General features: G+C 44.5%; 1 protein-coding gene across 1 annotated transcript in view; it reads right to left on the reverse strand.

The window, feature by feature from the left end:
- B3GLCT (beta 3-glucosyltransferase) overlaps positions 1 to 23856 on the reverse strand; it is a 160521-nt gene that overhangs the window by 125510 nt on the left and 11155 nt on the right. Inside the window, exons 2-3 of the mRNA XM_065397585.1 lie at positions 22579 to 22640; positions 2228 to 2267 (exon numbers count right to left, since the gene is read on the reverse strand). Coding sequence (XP_065253657.1) covers positions 2228 to 2267; positions 22579 to 22640 — 102 coding nt within the window. The remainder of the gene's footprint in view (positions 1 to 2227; positions 2268 to 22578; positions 22641 to 23856) is intronic.

The raw sequence follows: 23856 nt of genomic DNA on the forward strand, positions 1-23856 counted from the left end.
AAACATGGGAGACCAGAACTGCACACAGTACTCCAAATGAGGTCTCACCAGTGCCTTGTATAACGGAACCAGCACCTCCTTATCCCTACTAGAAATACCTCGCCTAATGCATCCCAGGACCGCATTAGCTTTTTTCACGGCCACGTCACATTGCCGACTCAGTCATCCTGCAATCAACCAGGACTCCGAGGTCCTTCTCCTCTTCCGTTACTTCCAACCGATGCGTCCCAAGTTTATAACTAAAATTCTTGTTAGTCATCCCTAAATGCATAACCTTACACTTCTCACTATTAAATTTCATCCTATTACTATTACTCCAGTTTACAAGGTCATCCAAATCTCCCTGCAGGATATCCCGATCCTTCTCCGAATTGGCAATACCTCCCAACTTTGTATCATCCGCAAACTTTATCAGCCCACTCCTACATTCGGTTCCGAGGTCAGTAACAAATAGATTAAATAAAATCGGACCCAAAACCGAACCTTGAGGAACTCCACTGGTAACCTCCCTCCAACCTGACAGTTCACCTTTCAGTACGACCCGCTGCAGTCTCCCCTTTAACCAGTTCTTTATCCACCTCTGGATTTTCATATCGATCCCCAGCTTTTCCAATTTAACCAATAATTCCTCATGCGGTACCGTATCAAATGCTTTACTGAAATCGAGGTATATTAGATCCACCGCATTTCCTTTATCTAAAAAATCTGTTACTTTCTCAAAGAAGGAGATCAGGTTGGTTTGGCACGATCTACCTTTCGTAAAACCGTGTTGTAATTTGTCCCAATTGCCATTGACCTCAAGGTCCTTAACTACTTTCTCCTTCAAAAATTTTTCCAAGACCTTGCATATTACAGATGTTAAACTAACAGGCCTGTAGTTACCCGGGTCACTTTTTTTCCCCTTCTTGAAAATAGGAACCACATTAGCTATTCTCCAGTCCAACGGTACCACCCCCGAGTTTACAGATTCATTAAAAATTATCGCTAACGGGCTTGCAATTTCTCGCGCCAGTTCCTTTAATATTCTCGGATGAAGATCATCCGGTCCGCCCGATTTAGTCCCGTTAAGCTGTTCGAGTTTGGCTTCTACCTCGGATACGGTAATGTCAACCCCCCCTCCTTTATTCCCATCCGTCACGCTGCCACTATTCCTAAATCCTTCATTAGCCTCATTAAAGACCGATGCAAAATATTCGTTTAGATATTGTGCCATGCCTAGATTATCCTTAATCTCCTCTCCATCTACAGTCTTAAGCGGTCCCACTTCTTCTTTCTTTGTTTTCTTCCTATTTATATGGCTATAAAACCTCTTACTATTGGTTTTAATTCCCCTCGCAAGGTCCAACTCTACACGGCTTTTGGCCTTTCTCACTCCATCTCTACATGCTCTGACCTCAATAAAGTAGGTTTCTTTGCTGATCCCTCCCCTCTTCCACTCTTTGTACGCTTTCTGTTTTTTCTTAATCACCCGTCTCAGATGCTCGCTCATCCAGCTCGGTCTAAATCTCCTGCCTACGAACCGTTTTCCCTTTCTCGGGATACAGGCCTCCGACAGCTCCTGCAACTTCAACTTGAAATAATCCCAGGCGCCTTCCGCCTTTAGATCCATAAATATGTTAGTCCAATCCACTTCCCTAACTAGTCGCCTTAATTTATTAAAGTTAGCCTCACATAGCATGTCCAGTAAAGGTATTTGTTCTGCTACTTAGCATTTTACTAGTGTTTCCACATGTGCTTAACATACATTTCTCTACGTTTTTACAACTCCATTATACTATTAGACCTTTAGAGTGGTGCCTTGTAGTCTCACAATTAAGTCCTTACAATTCAGTTACATTTTAAGAAGCAACTTGATAAAAAAAAAAAATCACTGGGAGGTACTAAGCTTATTGTCTCAATTACTTTCATATCACAGGTACTCCGTTTATAAAGAAGATGGATTTTTCTAACTATCAGCTCTGCAAATGGCTAGCTGGTTTATTGCTAGCTCATGTATCATCACCAAAAGATTCTGGAATTAGCAGTTAACTAACAATACTGCTGAGTAAGAAGGTGCCATTTTACATGGTGACTAATCTAAGCATAACTGTACTTTAACATTACTAGTAAAGCAGCTATAAGTAAACAGAAAATAAGCATTACACACGATCACTGACAGAACATGAGGAAATATACGTTTCAATATGGGACTACTATAGCTTTGACTAAGAAGAATTTGTTTACTTACCTATGTTTATTTTATTTGATTTTCCACTTTTTTCAGACTCCTGTTTTAAGAAAAGAAAAAACCATGAGGATGCCGACAAAAATCCTAATGTTTGCATACAGATATCTAAATAATGAAGTGTTCATCAGGTTCTATCTGAATTCTTAGCATGTTTTAACACACTCTAGGATAAAAAAACCTAACGAAAAGTCTTTCAACCCTCAGGGACAGCTATTTAATATAATAAGGACATTTTCTACATGGTCATACAATGACTGAAGCAAGGTATTTGCATATTTAAAGAATTACTGAAAAGCATTATATAATGCTTATTTCTTACAAATCTAATTATAAAGGAATTTGTTATTACTGTAAGCATTTAACTTTTTTTTTTTAATGTCCTTCATGGATACCAATTGTGACTAAACATATAAAAAGGTACAAAATACAGAAAAAAATCATAGCAAATTCAGGAACACCTCATTCGTATGTGATCAGCTACCACATGTCTATTGAGATAAACAAGGTGGATGAGGTAATACCTTTTATTGGACCAATTTCTGTTGGTGAGAGAGAGAGGCTTTCAAGCCACAGAGCCCTTTTTCAGGTCTGGGAAAGGTACTTCCAGCATCACAGCATAACGCAAGGTGGAACAGAGGGTTTAGCTTAAATAGTTAGCACATATTGTAAGGGAACATTCAAGGTAAAGTGGTCCGTTAACACCTCTGCAGTCATAGGACAAAAAGAGGGGTTTAGTGGATTACAGATTGTTGTAATAACCCATAAATTAAGTGTCTCTGTTCAGTGAATGATTTTTAGGGTCTATCAGAGTAATGAATTTAAGCTCCCAGGCTCGTCTTTTGAAAGCGTTGTGTAAATTTCCTTTGAGGATGAGGACTGATAGGTCAGATATAGTGATCACTCTGTGAAAAAACAATGAGGAGTCCTTGTGGCACGTTAGAGGGTAACAAATTTATTTGGGCATAAACTTTCATGGGATATAATCCACTTCATCAGGTGCATGGAGTGGAAAATATAGTAAGCAGGTATAAATATACAGCACATGACAAGATAGGAGTTGCCTTACCAAGTCGGGGGTCAATGCTAACGAGGCCAATTCAATTAGGGTGGAAGTGGCCCATTCCCAACAGTTGACAAGAAGGGGTGAATATCAACAGAGGGGAAATTATTTTTTGTAGTGACCCAGCCACTCCCAGTCTTTATTCAGGCTTAATTTGATGGTGTCAAGTTTGCAAATTAATTCCAGTTCTGCAGTTTCTTGTTGAAGTCTGTTTTTGAAGGTTTTTTTGTTGAAGAATGGCGACTTTTAAGTCTGTTATGCAGTGTCCAGGGAGATTGAAGTGCTCTCCTACTGGTTTTTGAATGTTACAAATCAGACATCAAGAATTGTGTCTGTGATGTTCCCCTCTGGTGTTATCTGGACCAGTGATCTGCTAGGCCTCTCCAATCCTTGGCTCTGGGAGCCAGCCTTACCCTGCTCTGCTGTGAGAACCCCCACTCCTAGGCTGTTCATGCACAGCCTCTGGCATGTAAGCTGCTCCCAGCTACTTGCAAGCGAATGATACTAGCCAATATCTCTGGTCCCAGAAACAACCCTAGGAACCTCCGTCTTGCAGTGTCCAGTTATGCCCACTGGATGCTGCAAACTTATATAAGTTAGTCAATTTAACAAAGAAATTGATATGTACCAGGCTTGTTATTCCAAGGGGAGCCTCTGACACACTTCAAACCAAACGCACTGCTTCAGGTAGAATAAACAAACAAATTTATTAACTATAAAGACAGATCTTAAGTGATTATAAGTCAAAGCATAACAAGTCAGATTTGGTCAATGAAATAAAAGCAAAAGGCATTCTAAGCTGATCTTAACACTTTCAATGTCCTTACAATCTTAGGTGTTTCTCACCACAGGCTGGCTGGTTACTTTTCAGTCAGGCTCTCCCCTTTGATCAGCGCTTCAGTCGCTTGGTGGCGGTGGTGTCTGTAGATGTAGGTGGTAGAGAGAGAGCATGGCAAAATGTCTCTCCCTTTTATCATGTCCTTTCTTTCCTCTTGGCTTTGCCCCCTCCCCCCTGCTTCAGAGTCAGGTGAGCATTACCTCATCAGAGTCCCAAACTGCCAAAAGGAAGGGGGTGACTCCCTTGAGGGTCTAACAGATTCTTTTGTTGCTGCCTAAGTCAGTGTCCATTGTTCCTGTGAGGCTGGGCTGGGTTTGTCCCATCCATGCCCTGACAAGGTGTGAACTGCCTCTCTGCTCTTGGCGAGTTTTTGCATGGGCTTGCTTTAAGACATGAGGATACATTTTCAGCCTCATAACTATATACATGAAATTATAACCTATAACCTTACTATAACATTACTGTAACAATTACTATAACAACCATGCTCAGTGCATTATGAGCCTTCTGAAGACACCCAACATGACAAACTTTGCATTGCATACCACACAATCATTTTATAAAGATGAACATGGGGGTGTTCCCCCGAGGTACAGAGCATCACACCTCCCCTCTTAGTTTGCTGCAAGAGGGTTAGTCGCTGACTATCTCAAAGACAGTTTGTTATAGTTCTCTTGGCATCCAGCCATTAAGGCCATGAGGCAGCGTGCCTCAGTTTCCCCATTCACACACAGCAAACCAGGGTTTTTGGTTTTTTTATGGTTTCTCTGCTGTGATAAGCTTTAAACCTGTTTACAGGTATTAATTGAAAAGTAGCATTATCATAAGGTTTAACATCCATGTCAAAATTCTTATCCCCAAAACTTAACATCAGTTAGTGTAGTTTGAGGTTAGTTTGTTCATTACCCATGGTGTCCTTTGACTCTCTCCCATGTAATCAGTCACTGGCTTCTCTTTCCCTCCAGTGCTTCCCTTTGTGTGGGCTCTTAATTCAATCATGTTTCTGGCATTTTGATATCTCAGGGTGTCAAGGCTGTATCCCTACTTTGAACTTTAGGGTACAAATGTAGGGGCCTGCATGAAGACTTCTAAGCTTAACTACCAGCTTAGTTCTGGTCCGCTGCCACCATCCCAAAGCTAATTCCCTTTCCTGGGTAGCCTTGAGAGACCTTCACCAATTCCCTGGTGAATACAGATCCAAACTCCTTGGATCTTAAATAAGGAGAAATTGACCCTTCCCCCCTCCTTCCTTTCACCAACTCCTGGTGAATACAGATCCAAACCCCTTTTAGATCTTAAAACAAGGAGAAATTGACCCTTCCCCCCTCTTTCCTTTCACCAACTCCTGGTGAATACAGATCCAAACCCCCTTTGGATCTTAAAAGAAGGAGAAATCAATCAGGTTCTTAAAAAAAAGGCTTTTAATTAAAGAAAAAGGTAAAAATCATCTCTGTAAAATCAGTATGGAAAATAACTTTACAGGGTAATCAAACTTAAAGAGCTCAGAGGACCCCCCTCTTCTGTTTTAGATTCAAAGTACAGCAAACAAAAATAAACACTCTGGTAAAAGGTACATTTACAAGCTGAGAAAAACAAAGTAAATCTAAGACGCCTTGCCTGGCTTTTACTTACAATTTTGAAATAAGAGAGACTTGTTTAGAAAGATGGGGAGAACCTGGATTGATGTCTGGTCCCTCTCAGTCCCAAGAGCGAACAACCCCTTAAACAAAGGACACACACAAAAGCCTTTCCCCCCCCAAGATTTGAAAGTATCTTGTCCCCTTATTGGTCCTTGGGGTCAGGTGTCAGCCAGGTTACCCGAGCTTCTTAACCCTTTACAGGTAAAAGGATTTGGAGTCTCTGGCTAGGAGGGATTCCATAGCACTGTACACAGGAGAGCTGTCACCCTTCCCTTTATAGTTATGACACGCCCCCCAAATCACAGATAGTGTTGGACGTCCGGTTCCACACTGGCTGTGATTTCTTTCCTGGAGCTCTAGGAGAAAACAGAGTTAATAAGACACATGTACCTTTAGACATACTACTGATTATATAAAAACTAACAATATGTTTCATTCCAAGAACAATTGTTAACCAGTTAACTCTGGGAAACTTTCCCGGGAGAGTGCATCAGCCACTTTGTTAGAAGCTCCCGAAATGTGTTGTATTTCAAAATCAAAATCTTGGAGAGCTAAACTCCACCGAAGAAGTTTTTTGTTATTTCCCTTGGCGGTATGAAGCCACTGTAGCGCAGCATGGTCTGTTTGTAGTTGGAAACGCCGTCCCCAAACATATGGGCGTAACTTTTCCAGCACGTACACAATGGCGTAGCATTCCTTTTCGCTGATTGACCAGTGGCTTTCCCTCTCAGACAGTTTCTTGCTGAGAAACACGACAGGATGGAATTCTTGATCCGGTCCTTCCTGCATTAAAACTGCTCCCACGCCTCGCTCGGAAGCATCTGTGGTTACTAGGAACGGTTTGTCAAAGTCTGGGGCCCTTAGCACAGGGTCAGACATGAGTGTTGCCTTAAGCTGGTTAAAGGCCTTTTGACACTTATCAGTCCACTGAACTGCATTTGGCTGTTTCTTTCTGGTTAGGTCTGTCAGCGGGGCGGCGATTTGGCTGTAATGTGGTACAAATCGCCTATAATATCCGGCCAAGCCTAAGAAGGATTGGACCTGTTTCTTTGACTTTGGAACCGGCCACTTTTGGATAGCATCCACTTTGGCCTGTAGGGGATTTATAGTTCCTTGACCCACCTGGTGCCCCAGGTACGCCACTCTGTTTTGGCCTATTTGACACTTTTTAGCCTTAACAGTTAGTCCTGCCTGCCGGATGCGCTCGAAGACTTTTTTCAGGTGCTTCAGGTGTTCTGTCCATGAATCAGAAAAAATGGCCACATCATCGAGATAGGCAACGGCAGATTCTGCCAATCCCGCTAAGAGACCATCTACAAGTCTTTGGAAGGTGGCGGGTGCATTTTGCAACCCGAAAGGGAATACATTGAATTCATACACCCCTGCCTGGGTGACGAAGGCGGACCTTTCCTTAGCGGGTTCATCTAGTGGTACTTGCCAGTACCCCTTGGTTAAGTCTAAAGTAGAGATGAATTGGGCATGTCCCAATTTCTCCAATAGCTCATCTGTGCGTGGCATTGGATAGTTGTCAGGACGAGTTACAGCATTTAGCTTACGGTAGTCCACGCAAAAGCGTATTTCCCCATCTGGTTTGGGAACTAGAACCACTGGAGATGCCCATGCACTGCTAGAGGGGCGGATTATACCCATCTGTAGCATGTCCTGGATCTCCCTTTGTATAGCCGCTTGGGCATGAGGTGACTCCCGGTAGGGTGGGGTTCTAATTGGGTGAGCATTACCTGTGTCAATGGAGTGGTATGCCCGTTCGATCCGTCCCGGAGTGGCTGAGAAAATCGGTGCACAGCTTGTGCACAGCTCCTTTATCTGCTGTCGCTGCAGACGTCCCAGGGTCGTGGAGAGGTTCACCTCTTCCACGCCACCATTCCTTTTTCCTTCATAGTAGACACCTGCAGGCCACTCCGCGTCATCAGTTTCCTGGGCTGTAAACTGGCAAACGTTTAATTCTCTAGAATAAAAGGGCTTAAGAGAATTAACATGGTATACCTTAGGCTTTATGTTGGAGGTGGGGGAGGCTATGAGATAGTTAACAGCTCCTAGGCGCTCCTGGACCGTGAATGGTCCTTCCCACGACACTTCCATTTTATGGGCCTGGAGCGCCTTTAAGACCATGACTTGGTCTTCTACTTTGAAGGACCGTTCTCTGGAATGTTTATCATACCAGGCCTTTTGCTCTTCCTGAGCATCCTTTAGGTTTTCTTTAGCAAGGGCTAAAGAGTGTCGGAGGGTGTTTTGTAGGTTGCTTACAAAGTCTAGAATGTTAGTTCCTGGAGAAGGCGTAAACCCCTCCCATTGCTGCTTCACCAACTGTAATGGCCCCTTAACCTCGCGGCCATACACAAGTTCAAATGGTGAAAACCCTAAACTGGGATGTGGTACAGCCCTGTAGGCAAAAAGCAACTGCTGCAACACTAGGTCCCAATTATTGGAGTGTTCATTTACGAATTTACGTATCATGGCCCCCAAAGTTCCATTAAACCTCTCCACCAGACCATTGGTTTGATGGTGATGAGGGGTGGCAACCAAGTGATTCACCCCATGAGCTTCCCACAGGTTTTTCATGTTCCCTGCCAGGAAATTAGTTCCCGAATCTGTAAGGATGTCGGAGGGCCAACCTACCCTGGCAAAAATGTCTGCTAATGCCTGGCACACACTTTTAGCCTTGGTGTTGCTTAAGGGTACAGCTTCCGGCCATCGGGTAGCAAAATCCATGAAAGTCAGTACGTACTGCTTTCCTCTGGGTGTCTTCTTTGGGAAAGGACCCAGAATATCCACAGCTACTCGCTGAAATGGGACCTCAATTATGGGTAGTGGCTGGAGAGGGGCTTTAACCTGGTCTTGGGGCTTTCCCACTCGTTGGCACACCTCACAAGACCGGACATAATTAGCAACGTCCTTGCCCATTCCCTCCCAGTGGAAGGACTTCCCCAACCGGTCTTTGGTTCTGTTCACCCCAGAATGGCCACTGGGATGATCATGGGCTAAGCTCAAGAGCTTTACCCGATACTTAGTGGAAACTACCAACTGTCTTTGAGGATGCCAGTCTTCCTGGTGCCCACCAGAAAGAGTCTCCTTGTATAAAAGTCCTTTTTCTACAACAAACCGGGATCGGTTAGAAGAGCTGAGAGGCGGTGGGGTGCTCCGTGCCGCCGCCCAAGCTTTTTGAAGGCTGTTATCTGCTTCCTGCTCGGCCTGGAACTGTTCCCTTGATGCTGGAGACATCAGTTCCTCCTTGGACTGTGGACTGGGGCTTGGTCCCTCTGGAAGCGATGCAGGTGCTGGGGCTTTTTTCATTGACTGTGAACCGCTGTCCGCTGGTGCACTATGTGGTATTTCAGGCTCTGGCTGAGCCTCTTGGGTAGGGTTATCTGCTGCTTCCGCCAGTTTAGGCTCGCTGGTGCCCTCTGGCATTGGAGTTGTAGACGGGGTTGCAAGCGCTGGACTCAGTGCTGGCAATGGTTCTGGTGCTGGTTGCGTTGCCAGTTCCGGTTCTGGGACTGGCTTTGGCTGGGTCTCTGGGATTGGATCCACTACGGCTGTTGCAGTCGTTGGCAGGGGATCCGGTTCCACCACCTGTGTTTGGGTCTCCAGTAACACAGACGGGGCCCTGGTGGACGGCTCAGGAACAGGGATGGGGGTGAAAGCTTGCTTAGCCTGGCTGCGGGTGACTATTCCCACCCTCTTGGCTAGCTTCACATGGTTGGCCAAGTCTTCCCCCAGCAGCATGGGAATGGGATAATTGTCATAGACTGCAAAAGTCCACATTCCTGACCAGCCCTTGTACTGGACATGCAACTGGGCTGTAGGCAAGGTTACAGACTGTGACACGAAGGGTTGAATTGTCACTGTAGCCTCAGGGTTGATGAGTTTGGGGTCCACTAGGGATTGGTGGATAGTTGACACTTGTGCCCCAGTGTCCCTCCAAGCGATAACCTTCTTTCCGCCCACTCTCAAGGTTTCCCTTCGCTCCGAGGGTATGAGAGAGGCATCTGGGTCTGGGGTTCTTTGGTGTGATTGGGGTGTAATGAACTGTAATCGGTTGGGGTTCTTGGGGCAGTGAGCCTTTATATGCCCCAGTTCATTACATTTAAAACATCGCCCTGCTAAGGTATCACCGGGGCGATGTTGGTTGATGGAGACTGGTGTGGTGGGGTGAGAAGGCGTCTGGGGTTTCCCTTGGGATGTGGGTGGGGCCTTGGGTTGTCCCCGGTGATAAGGTTTTGTTTCGGCTTGCCCCTTCTGATATTCGCTCCAACTGCTACTAGCTTTTTTCTTTTCTGTCACCTCCACCCATTTGGCTCCAATCTCCCCCGCCTCGGTTACAGTTTTGGGCTTCCCATCTAGGATGTACCTTTCTATTTCCTCAGGAACACCCTCTAAAAACTGCTCCATTTGCAATAGGAAGGGCAACTCTTCCGTAGATTTAACATTTGCTCCTGATATCCAGGCATCCCAATTTTTCTCAATGTGGTAGGCATATCGGGTAAATGACACATCAGGTTTCCACCTTAGGGCTCTGAACCGCCGACGGGCATGCTCGGGTGTTAGCCCCATTCTGAGTCTGGCCTTGTTTTTAAAAAGTTCATAACTGTTCATGTGTTCCTTAGGCATTTCAGCCGCCACTTCTGCTAAGGGTCCACTGAGCTGCGGCCTCAGCTCTACCATGTACTGGGTTGGAGGGATGTCGTATCCAAGGCAGGCCCTTTCAAAATTTTCTAAGAAGGCCTCAGTATCATCGCCTGCCTTGTAGGTGGGGAATTTCCTGGGATGGGAAGTGGTACCTGGAGAGGAGTTGTTAGGATGGTCTGATGCACCCTGCCTAGTCCTTGCTGCTTCCAGTTCCATCTCTTTTTCTTTCAGCTTCATCTCTCTTTTATGGGCCTCCTGTTTGGCTTTCTCTTCTCTTTCATGGGCCTCCTGTTTGGCTTTCTCTTCTCTGTCATGTTTGGCTTTTTCCAGCTCCATCTCTCTCTTGTGGGCCTCCTCTTTGGCTTTTTCTTTGGCTTTTTCCAGCTCCATCTCTCTCTTGTGGGCCTCCTCTTCAAGTTTTTTAATTTGAAGCAGTCTTTGATGTTTTCTTTCATTTTCTTCTGCTTCTAGTTTGGCCAGTTCTATTTTGTTAGCTGCTTCTTTGGTAGTCATTTTCCTGTTTTCTTGTGCTGGGTCACACCCTCTGCAGTTGACTGAAACTGGGATGTATTTAGCTCAGGCTCCTGCTGAGTGCTGCTGAGTTAACAGAGACTTTCTAACTAGCTACTTCCAAGGATGTAAAAAGAAAAAAAAAACAATTCAGATTGTAAATTACCTTTACCAGATCAAAGTTTGCTCACTTATTGAACCGTTCTCTTAACAAAGGACCTTGTTAAAAAAACTTAACACCTCTGCCTTCAGGCAAGGAGAGATAAGATATGCATCTACCTTCAGCTCTGCTCTCCAAGCAGCTAGAAGGAAAAAAAAATCTCTTACTGGCTTTTGGGTTTAAAACGATCCCACCGCTGTGCCACTATGTCAAGGCTGTATCCCTACTTTGAACTTTAGGGTACAAATGTAGGGGCCTGCATGAAGACTTCTAAGCTTAACTACCAGCTTAGTTCTGGTCCGCTGCCACCATCCCAAAGCTAATTCCCTTTCCTGGGTAGCCTTGAGGGACCTTCACCAATTCCCTGGTGAATACAGATCCAAACTCCTTGGATCTTAAATAAGGAGAAATTGACCCTTCCCCCCTCCTTCCTTTCACCAACTCCTGGTGAATACAGATCCAAACCCCTTTTAGATCTTAAAACAAGGAGAAATTGACCCTTCCCCCCTCTTTCCTTTCACCAACTCCTGGTGAATACAGATCCAAACCCCCTTTGGATCTTAAAAGAAGGAGAAATCAATCAGGTTCTTTAAAAAAAGGCTTTTAATTAAAGAAAAAGGTAAAAATCATCTCTGTAAAATCAGTATGGAAAATAACTTTACAGGGTAATCAAACTTAAAGAGCTCAGAGGACCCCCCTCTTCTGTTTTAGGTTCAAAGTACAGCAAACAAAAATAAACACTCTGGTAAAAGGTACATTTACAAGCTGAGAAAAACAAAGTAAATCTAAGACGCCTTGCCTGGCTTTTACTTACCATTTTGAAATAAGAGAGACTTGTTTAGAAAGATGGGGAGAACCTGGATTGATGTCTGGTCCCTCTCAGTCCCAAGAGCGAACAACCCCTTAAACAAAGGACACACACAAAAGCCTTTCCCCCCTCAAGATTTGAAAGTATCTTGTCCCCTTATTGGTCCTTGGGGTCAGGTGTCAGCCAGGTTACCCGAGCTTCTTAACCCTTTACAGGTAAAAGGATTTGGAGTCTCTGGCTAGGAGGGATTCCATAGCACTGTACACAGGAGAGCTGTCACCCTTCCCTTTATAGTTATGACACAGGGTCTGGCAAGATAAGGGTCCAGAAGGATCCTGCACATTGGCTGGCCCTTTGGGGAGCGGTCTCCCAAGCCCAGGACTGTACATATGTAGGATATCCAACTCCCCTTTTGGGGTTACCCTGCGTTTCCCCCTCCCAGCACTGAGTCCTTCCCTGCCCCCTAGAGGGCTGTGATCTGTGCTCTCTGAGCTAGGTGTATTTACCCTTTGATCAGATTCATCCTTTCCCAGCAGCTTTCCCATAACTGCGCTCTCTGGGGGAAAGCACCCACCCCCCTCTGTGAGTTGGGTCGTTTGTATTCTGGCAGACTACCACCTGGCAATTTCCTGGTCTCAACTCCTCTGCTGTTACAGGCATTGGAGCTGCATCTTGATGTAAAGAGAGACAGTTACTTTCCAAAAACTTATCTGGAATAGCACCCTGAAAAATTGGGACCTGGATTGAGGTACCCTCCATCAACCCTTTCTCTGTCCCAGAGAAGTCAGCTGTGTGACTGCTCCCCTCCAGGAGGTCAGTTACACAGTTCCTTCTCAAAACGTGGGTCACAAGCTGAGTGCCTGGGTGCACAGATGCTGACCCAGCCATCCTGCTTGTGTCCTGGGTATCCTGCCCCAAGTGACTAGTGAGGAGACATTCCTGTACCCCCACTATTCCTTCCCCAGTTTCCTTCTCTGAGCCCCCTCCTTCAGCTGCAGAACTTTGCCAGCTAACAACTGGGACAGTTTCTTTAATCACTGACAACACCTCTCCTGCCCCTGCGCCTGAGGGCATGTTGCCTTCTGCTGGAAAGGAGCTAGTCTCAGCCCCTCCCATACTTGGAAGCACCCTGCTTCCCTGTGTTACAGAGTCACAGGAATCCTCACCCACCTCAGTGGTTTCTGAGATCCCCTGCCCCTTTTCTGGGCTCTCCTCTGGGACACATTTCTCTATGCTCCTGTCATAAATATAGAGAGAAGGATAGCATAAAATCCCTCCTTGGCAGCTATACTGAATCGCCTTACCTGTAAGGGATTAAGTAGTTCAAATAACCTAGTTGGCACCTGACCAAAAGGACCAATGAGAAAAGAAGATGCTTTCAAATCTGGGGGGGGAAGGTTTTGTTTGGGCTCTCTCTTTGTTGTTCCCTCTCCAGATGGAGGGAGAGACCAAGCAGGTGCAACATGTCCTGAAAATATACCTGGAATAATAGATCTAAAAATCACAGAAATTGTAAATAGGGCAAGGAAATGTGTTAGGTTATCTTTTGTTTTGACTTGTAAATTTTTCTATGCTACAGAGGTAGTTTTATTCCTGTTTTTGTACTGTGAAGCTGAGCCCAGGGGGGAATCCTCTGTGTTTTAAATCTTATTACCCTGTAAAGTTACCTTCCATCCTGATTTTGCAAGTGTGATTCTTTTACTTTTTCTTTATAAATAAAGTTCTTCTTTTAAGAACCTGATTGATTTCAGTGTCCTGAAGACAAAGAGTCTGGTCTGTGCTTACATTGCTAAGGCAATTGGTTGGTATATTATTCTCAAGCCTCCCCAGGAAAGGGGGTGAAGGGGCTTGGGGGGGATAGGGATTCCAAGTAACCCTTCCCTGAATTTTTGTGTAAATCACTTGGTGGTGGTAGCAATACCGTCCAAGGACAAGGAAAGGAAAGGAATTTGTGCCTTGGGGAAGTTTTAACCTAAGCTGGTAGAATATAAGCTTAGGGGGTCTTTCATGCAGGTCTCCACATCTACACCCCAGAGTTCAGAGTGTGGGGGGGAACCCTGACAGCTCCCTAGAGCCGGTTTTGCCTCTGGTTCAACTGCGACCTGCTGGCAGCTAACAACCTGAACAATTCTCTCCCTGGCAGGCATTACATCCCCATCCTTTCCTGATGTGGTGTTGCCTCCTGCTGCAGTGCAGGAGTTGGTCTCAACCACCCTCCCACTTGGAAGCACACTGCTTCCCTGTGTTACAGAGTCACAAGAATCCTCACCCACCTCAGTGGTTTCTGGCCCCTTCTCTGGACTCTCCTCTGGGACACATTGCTCTCTGCTCCCTAGAGCCGGATTCATCTCTGATTCAGCTGCAACCTGCTGGCAGCTAACAACCTGGACAGTTCTCTCCCTGGCAGGCATTACACCCCCATCCCTTCCTGATGTGGTGTTGCCTCCGGCTGCAGTGCAGGAGTTGGTCTCAACCACCCTCCCACCTGGAAGCACACTGCTTCCCCCAGCTGCAGAAGAATCAAGGAGACTCTCTCCCATTCTCTCAGCAGTTCCTGAGACCTTACCCTTTCCCTCAGGGGTCCCAGCATAACACTCCCTCCTGCTGCAGGCAAATACTTTAACCTAAGCTACACGGAAAAAATCATTACCAAGGAGCAGGTCGAATAGGAGGTATTCCATTACCCCCACAGTCAAAACACTTTCCAAACCTTCCCAAACCACATGGATTTTAGCTATTGGTATGAGAAATCTGCTTTCGCCCACCCCCAAAATCTCCTCCATTTGGCCAGGCAACATACTGGCCTTTGGGACCACACTCTGCTTAACCAGAGAGATCTGGGCCCCTGTATCCCTCTGCCCCAAATATTCCCTGCCATCAGTTTGAACAGCCTTCACATGCTCCATATCTGGTTCCGCAGAGGCTAACCTCACAGAACCAATATAATAGGTTTCAATTCCTTGGGGGGTTTCTGTGTTGAGGACAGCAGAACTAACATGAGCTATTGTTTGCCTGCTTCCTCCTAGCACAGGGCATTTATTCCTCAGGTGATCAGTGGAATTACACTGATAGCACCTTTTTTAACAATTACTATAACATCACTATAACAACCATGCTCAGTGCATTATGAGCCTTCTGAAGACACCCAACACGACAAGCTTTGCATTGGATACCACACAATCATTTTATAAAGATGAAGACGGGGGTGTAGGGTGTTCCCCCAAGCTACAGAGCGTCACAGTGTCCATTTATTCTTTTGCGTAGAGACCGTCCGGTTTGGCCAATGTACATGGCAGAGGGGCATTGCTGGCACATGAAAAGTGTTCACTCACAAGTGACGTGGTGTTTTTGTCTTATTTTCCTGTGTAATTTGAGGGTATAGTGATTATCTGATTTCACCCACATAGTTGGTGATACCAACAGGGGCATTTAGTGCACTGGATATGGTACACCACATGTTGTGATAGGCATGTGTAGAACCCATGGATCTTGAAAGGTGTGTTGAACATTGCAGCAGATGAGATAGGAGTGCAGGTTTTGAATCTGTTGCTCTGGCAGGGTCTAATGCCGCTTTGAGTTAGAATCATAGAAGATTAGGGTTGGAAGAGACCTCAGGAGGTCATCTAGTCCAACCCCCTACTCAAAGCAGGACCAATCCCAACTAAATCATCCCAGCCAGGGCTTTGTCAAGCCAGGCCTTAAAAACCTCTAAGGATGGAGATTCCACCACCTCCCTAGGTAACCCATTCCAGTGCGTCACCACCCTCCTAGTGAAATAGTTTTTCCTAATATCCAACCTAGACCTCCCCCACTGCAACTTGAGACCATTGCTCCTTGTTCTGTCATGTGTCACCACTGAGAACAGCCTAGTTCCATCCTCTTTGGAACCCCCCTTCAGGTAATTGAAGGCTGCTATCAAATCCCCCCCCCCTTCTGCAGACTAAATAACCCCAGTTTCGTCAGCCTCTCCTCATAAACCATGTGCCACAGCCCCCTAATCATTTTCATTGCCCTCTGCTGGACTCCAATTTGTCCACATCCTTTCTGTAGTGGGGGGCCCAAAACTGGATGCAATGCTCCAGATGTGGCCTCACCAGTGCCAAATAGAGAGGAATAATCACTTCCCTCGATCTGCGGGCAATGCTCCTACGAATGCAGCCCAATGTGCCGTTAGCCTTCTTGGCAACAAGGACACACTGTTGACTCATATCCTGCTTCTTCTCCAGTTGATGTGTCTTGATCTGTGAAGAGCCTACCTCAACAACTATGTGAGTGAAACCAGACAATCACTATGCTCTCGAATGAACTCTCATAGGAAAATAAGACAAAAACACCACATCACTGGTTGGTGAACACTTTTCAGAGAGCGATCACTCTATATCTGACATATCAGTCCTCATCTTCAAAGGAAACTTACACCGCACTTTCAAAAGATGAGCCTGGGAGCTTATGTACTCTGACAGACGCTAAAAATCATGGACTGAACAGAAACACTGAATTTATGGGTTATTACAAAAATCTATAATCCACTAAACCCCTCTTTTTGTCTTATGACTGCGGAGGTGTTAACAGACCACTTTACCTCGAATGTTCCCTTACAATATGTGCTAACTACTTAAACTAAACCCTCTGTTCCACCTTGCCTTGTGCTGTGATGCTGAAAGTACCTTTCCCAGACCTGCAGAAGAGTTTTATGTAAGCTCGAAAAATTGTCTCTCTCACCAACAGAAGCTGGTCCAATAAAATATATTACCTCACTCACCTTGTCTCTCTAATATCCTGGGACTGACACAGCTATAACTACATTGCATATTGAGATAAACAACATTCTTAAAGAAAACCCCTAAATCCAAGTTACACCACAGAGTTCAAAGAAATACAAAAAGGCTGCTGCAGCTGCCCAAATAAATCCCCATAATTTCATGTTATCATACACATTTGTGATGGAATTTTAGCTGCATGCTTAGAAACAGAGTAGTGACATTACAGCATCACCGAGGAAACCAAGACGTAAGTTCTAAAAATATCTGGGGAGCTTATTCAACTGATTCTGAATAAGTTGAAGACTGATTCGAAAGAGTGTGTGCTTGAGCTCAGCTAGCTGATAGAGACTAGGGGCTTGTCTACACTGGCAATTTACAGCGCTGCAACTTTCTCACTCAGGGGTGTGAAAAAACACCCGCCTGAGAGCAACAAGTTTCAGCGCTGTAACATGCCAGTCTAGACAGTGCACCAGCGCTGGTAGCTGCGCCCCTCATGGAAGTGTTTTTTTTTTTTTTTTTTTTTTAAAGAGCGCTCTGCCGCGACCACACAAGCCACATTAAAGCGCTGCCGCAGCAACGCTTTAGTGTTGCCAGTGTAGACTAGCCCTAAGTTTAATAGCAGCTTGGGCTTCCTACAAAAGTTCTAAAAAGAAAAAAGTCCCAGTTGGCACAGTTTCTCACTGATAGCACCTCTTCAATGCCTCAGTTTCCCCACAAGTAAAATCAAGATAAATCTATTTCACAGAGATAGAATAAGGTTTAACTGTTTATAAAGTGTTTTGAGATGCTCAGATGGAACGGACTAAGTACACAAGTACTGTTTATTTATCGTAAAATAGTGACCTTATTTTTAATTCCCCTACCATTGTGTCTGTTAATTCCTGACTATAATTAGACCCCCCCCCCATGACATTCTTTATCATTTTTAATTTTGTTTTATCCACAGAGGGAAGGGAGATGTGTCAAGTCCTGCCCCTTGGGGGATGGGAGGCTCTGAGGGTGAGAGGTGGGGGATTGCAAAGCGAGGGGTGGCCAGACCGAAGCTGAGCAGCACTGCAACCCTGTGTATGGAGTTCACCAACTCCTGAAGTGGGGAGCAAGGCCAAGCCTCACGGGACAATAGCCACAGGAGCTATCACTGCGGGGTAAGTTTTTCATTTTAATTCTTTGTATACATTGGTTTAAATTTTATTTAGTGTTATTTTGCACGTGCAAAAACCTCGGGCTCTGACTATAAATCCCTCTTCTCCTTCCCATTATCTCCATCTAATTCTTTGTTGATTTGTTGGGGATCTCTCCCTCAATCCGACCCCACCTTTCATACCCACATATAAGTTACAGTAACCAAGCCTGGAAATCACACATGTATGAAAGCTGTGTCCGAGAGAATGAGACGCAAACTGGGCTGGTAGTCCAAAGCTTGGCCTACACTATAGAGTTAGGTCAACTTAAGGCAGCTTGCGTCAATCTAATTCTGTAAGTTTCTACGCTACAACATTGCTCCCACTGATGTAAATTGCCCACTACACCAACCTAATAACTCCACCTCCACGAGAGGCATAGCACTTAGCTTGATGTAGTTAGAGCAACGCATTGTCTGTGTAGAGACTATGTTATTTACACAGCCAGAAGCCAGCCACTCTGGGGCAGGGCTGCTCCAGCTGTCAGTGCCCCACAATACTCCACACAGTTAAGTTAGTGGAAGCACTCCTGGTGAGGACACACAACACTGACAGCGGGGGCAGAGTGTGGTCATGAACCACTGCAGTAATTACTGCAGTGGCAGTACGTCAACCTAACTGGGGTAGTGATCAATGGCTCCATGTCTAGTTGGCAGCCAGTTTCAAGCGGAGTGCCCCAAGGGTCGGTCCTGGGGCCGGTTTTGTTTAATATCTTTATTAATGATCTGGAGGATGGTGTGGACTGCACTCTCAGCAAGTTTGCAGATGACACTAAACTGGGAGGCGTGGTAGATCCGCTGGAGGGTAGGGATCAGATACAGAGGGACCTAGACAAATTGGAGGATTGGGCCAAAAGAAACCTGATGAGGTTCAACAAGGACAAGTGCAGAGTCCTGCACTTAGGACGGAAGAATCCTATGTACTGCTACAGACTAGGGACCGAATGGCTAGGTAGCAGTTCTGCAGAAAAGGACCTAGGGGTCACAGTGGACGAGAAGCTGGATATGAGTCAACAGTGTGCTCTTGTTGCCAAGAAGGCTAATGGCATTTTGGGCTGTATAAGTAGGGGCATTGCCAGCAGATCGAGGGACGTGATCGTTCCCCTTTATGCGACATTGGTGAGGCCTCATCTGGAGTACTGTGTCCAGTTTTGGGCCCCACACTACAAGAAGGATGTGGAAATATTGGAAAGAGTCCAGCGGAGGGCAACAAAAATGATTAGGGGGCTGGAGCACATGACTTATGAGGAGAGGCTGAGGGAACTGGGATTGTTTAGTCTCCAGAAGAGAAGAATGAGGGGGGATTTGATAGCTGCTTTCAACTACCTGAGGGGGGGTTCCAAAGAGGATGGAGCTCGGCTGTTCTCAGTGGTGGCAGATGACAGAACAAGGAGCAATGGTCTCACGTTGCAGTGGGGGAGGTCTAGGTTGGATATTAGGAAACACTATTTCACTAGGAGGGTGGTGAAGCACTGGAATGCTTTACCTAGGGAGGTGGTGGAATCTCCTTCCTTGGAGGTTTTTAAGGCCAGGCTTGACAAAGCCCTGGCTGAGATGATTTAGTTGGGAATTGGTCCTGCTTTGAGCAGGGGGTTGGACTAGATGACCTCCTGAGGTCCCTTCCAACCCTGATATTCTATGATTCTATGATTCTAACTTATCTTGACTTAATTTTGTAGTAAAGACAAGGCGTCAGTCTAGTTTCCAGAAAACAGGTATCCACATTGTAAAACACACCTTCACAACTGTCACCCTCAGAAACAGTGTCAGCAAAGTAGTCAAGGGCAGAATAGCCATGAAGAGTAGGCCACTGACTTTTGAAGACAGACCTTCCACGCAGACGTATGATGCACACATAACCTTGCTCTCCGACACAGCTGTCAGAGAGCATCTGGAGGAGACACTTACCCTTTCTGGACGTACAGCCCTCAGACTCAAAATAATTTGTAAAAACAAACAGGGCAAAACCTGATATCAGTTGGTTGTTGTTTTTAAAATTAAAAATTAACACTAACATTATGCATTTGATTTGTTAGTTTGATCTATAAACATAATAAAAAGAGCAGTCATCTAATTCTCTGGGCATCCTTAACTATTTTTTAAAAATACACTAAAATAAGCAGACCCAACAATTCCCCCAGATCAACTCAAATACACAGCCTCAACATAAATATAACAAATTAATCAACCACACACAAAATCCCCACAGTCCAACACCTAGCATACCCAACACATTTCATAAGCCAAGGAGAAAGACAGGCCTTGCGCATGAACATAAACCAAACAGAAGTTGGATTTCATTTGTAATCCATAATGCTTCTATCCTGGACGTGTGCCTCTCAGCCTACCAGTAAGCCATCCTCGAACTCTCTCAGATATTCTGCACTACAGCTGGGAGGGATGATTTCCGGTGCAAGTAGACAGACTCACTCGAGCTTGCTCACCTTAAACTAGCACGCTAAAAATAGCAGTGTGGACATTGCAGCACTGGCAGCAGCTCAGGCTAGCCCCCAAGCACGCTAACTTGAGGTGAGCTGGCACAAATCTGTCTACCTGCACTGGGAATCACCCCTCTCAGCTACAGTGAGACATACCCTCAGGTGCCCTCCATAATGGGAGCAATATTGGTCTTTGTAGCCTCTTCTCTGACCTTGAGTTAGCCCTCATCCACAATGTTAAAAGAAAAGCCAGTTGAGGAATTTTCTCTCAGGGGTCACAGACAGATAGGGGTTGCTTATTATCAATTGACAGAACAGTATTTACAGTATGTCATTTTAAGTACAGGAATGTCCTCCAAAACTGCCAGGTAATTCAAGTTTTACCTGGTGAAGCTTGGCACAGTTGTCACCTGTGCCATTTCTGTTCTATAAATGGAGGATTACAGTCTACAGAATTCTCAAGAGAGCACTTCTATAGGGATTAAATTAATTTGAGTGAAGTTTTTGGAATTCTAACTTAATGGGAAGAACTTCATAATGAGCATGACAAGCAAAGAGCATACCCTGGAAAGTGACAGAAGCAAGATTTCCATTGTTTCTTTTAGTTCTACGTTTGACTAAGAAGTTACATTGGAAGTAGCCAAACAAAAAAGCAACTGATGGTAATGAAAATATGATGACTTATCTTTCATACCAGAATGCATGTATGTCAGTACATCAAAAGTTTGTGGTACAGAAATCTGAATTTATTAAGATTAATGCTGGAGTAGCAATTTTATATCCAGCAAAAATTAAGATTTATAAATACATTAATTAGGTCTTTGACTGTGATGATGCCAAGAGATTACTGGATGCAAATTCTTCAGATGATTAAGAATAAAAGGTAGATATTGCTCACAGAGTCTATTCCTGACTAATTAGCTTTTGGTTCTGGTTTGTTTTGGTTTTTTAAACCCAAACCCTAGCAATTTTGTTATTCAACTAAATGGGGGCAGGGATGGCTTTACCTGAACTTAAGAGTTACGTATGTGGTGCTCTCACAACGTAAAAATTAGATATGCAAGTTTTATTTGCACAGTGGCATGCATAGAAATATGTCAGATATAATTTAGTAGAAAGGCACCCATTTGCTCCTCAAGTTATTCCATATTATTCAAAATCAACAAAGAAGTAAAACTTAACACTTCCTATCCCCACTAACCAAACAGGTGTACGTACATACATACATACACACATATAAAATGAAGACTGGGAGGAGCTCTGTGTTGATAGTGTTGGGTGTTCAAAATTTACTCAGATAACTTTGTCAACTGGGATAGCTCAGTGGTTTAAGCATTGGCCTGTTAAACCCAGGGTTGTGAGTTCAATCCTTGAGGGGGCCACTTAGGGATCTGGGGCAAAATCAGTATTTGGTCCTGCTAGTGAAGGCAGGGGGCTGGATTCGATGACCTTTCGGGGTCCCTTCCAGTTCTATGAGATAGCAATTATAATATAATAATATATGGAGATATACCTATCTGTTTACACTAACTACTAAAAATAAAATTTTAAATATAGATTAAGGTTTTTACTCTACATTTAAATGAGTACTGGAAAGGAAAAACATTTCTGTCCTCCAATTACTTAATACAATAATTTTATTTATAGAGTGACTCCTTGTCATGCCAAAGCACTCTGCTTACTGTACAAAAAAAACCTACCTAAACATGTGATAATGAAAGACTTTAACTGACATAATCAACTGGCAAGACAGAAGAGGAAGACAGAGTAGGAAAGCAGCTACCACAATATGTGAACAGTACCACAAAATGGAAGAATTTGACAGTTGCAGGTCTCAGCAATGCAGATTTGGGGACTTTCATAGGCCAATTTATAATTGTATATATACTAAATTTATGTCTAAGTTGTAAAACAAATTTTACAAGATTTCTGTTAGAAAAATGGATGTGTTAAATAAAATAAAGCTAAATAAATAAAACTCTTAAAATACAAATATCAAAATATATTAGATCCAGTTTAAGAAAGGGACTGAAATGAATAAAATCAATATAGGACTAGCTGTGGTCATTCTAAGAAAACTTTGGGTGGGAAAAGCTGTAAGATAGAGGCTCTAGAAAAGTGGTATTACTAAAGATGTGCTAGGTGCCCCAGAGAAAATAAGACAGCATTAGGTCCTGGCTCCAATGAAGTCAATGACAAAGCTCTCACTGAGTTCAAAGGGGTCAGAATTTTACCCACAGTCTCTGCCCCAAAGATTTTATAACCTAGACAGTACATTACTGCTGGGACAGAATTAGAATTTACTACCTGTGATACCAGTTGCTCAATCTGTTCCTTTGCATCTTCAGCAGCTACACTTATAGTCAAAGCTGGGGGGAAAAAAGCAAAAAAAAATATTTTTTCAAAATACAGTAGTTGATCATCACATTGGACAAAGTTCTATCTATATAGGACAAGAAAGCAATTTAGGTAATAGAGTCACTTAATGTGGAGAATATTTGTGATAATCTCTTCAACCATTAGACAATCTGCTGTTTGAGAAGCTGCACTGCTGTAGCCTGACAATTTTGTTATCATACATCTCTGAACAGAAAATTGTTCTTTGATGTGAGGCCAACTGATTTTGGCTTCAAGTCAAAATAAATCTCATTAAAAAAAGAAAAAACATCTGGCCAGTCCAATGATTCAGATGATAGTACAATGTGCTATCATATGGGAGGACCTAGATTTCACTCTACCCTGAGGTTAACGGTTGTGTTTATATATTATAGAGAAGACCCACTGGATATCCAGCGTGAAGGCGAGTTCATACACAAACTCTCTGAAATACTGTCAGGAGCTGGCATAAAAATGTCATAATTGAAGAGGGCCATCATATTTCTTGGTCACATACTCTGAACAGCAGTATAGCGGTTTCTAATGCATGGGGAAAGGAGGTCCAATTAGAAATTAGCAGGGATGAATCGAGGCCCAGGCTCCCAATTTGGACTGACCTAATATTATCTTGGTGAGGCTATGTCTACACTACAAAATTAGGTCGGATTTATAGAAGCCAGTTTTATAGAAACCGGTTGTATGCAGCCGATTGTGTGTGTCCCCACATAAAATGCTCTAAGTGCATGAAGTTGGCGGACCGCGTCCACAGTACCGAGGCTAGCGTCGACTTCCGGCGCATTGCACTATGGGTACCTATCCCACAGTTCCCGCAGTCTCCGGCACCCATTGGAATTATGGGTTGAGATCGCAATGCCCGAATGATGCAAAACAGTGCCGCGGGGGGTTCTGGGTACATTGCGTCAGGCCCCTCCCCCGCCGTCACAGCAACGGCAGACAATAGATTCGCGCCTTTTTACCTGGGTTACCTGTGCAGACAACATACCACGCCAAGCATGGAGCCCGCTCAGCTCAGCTCACCGTCACCATATGTCTTCCGGGTGCCGGCAGACGTGGGACTGCATTGCTACACAGCAGCAGCAGATAACTGCCTTTTGGCGGTAGACGGTGCAGCATGAGTGGTAGCCTTCATCGGCGATCGGGATGCTGGTAGCTGTGGGGCTGGCAGCCGTAGGGCTGCATTGCACCAGC

Source organism: Emys orbicularis, chromosome 1 (assembly GCF_028017835.1).
Source record: "Emys orbicularis isolate rEmyOrb1 chromosome 1, rEmyOrb1.hap1, whole genome shotgun sequence".
Lineage (NCBI taxonomy): Eukaryota > Metazoa > Chordata > Testudines > Emydidae > Emys > Emys orbicularis.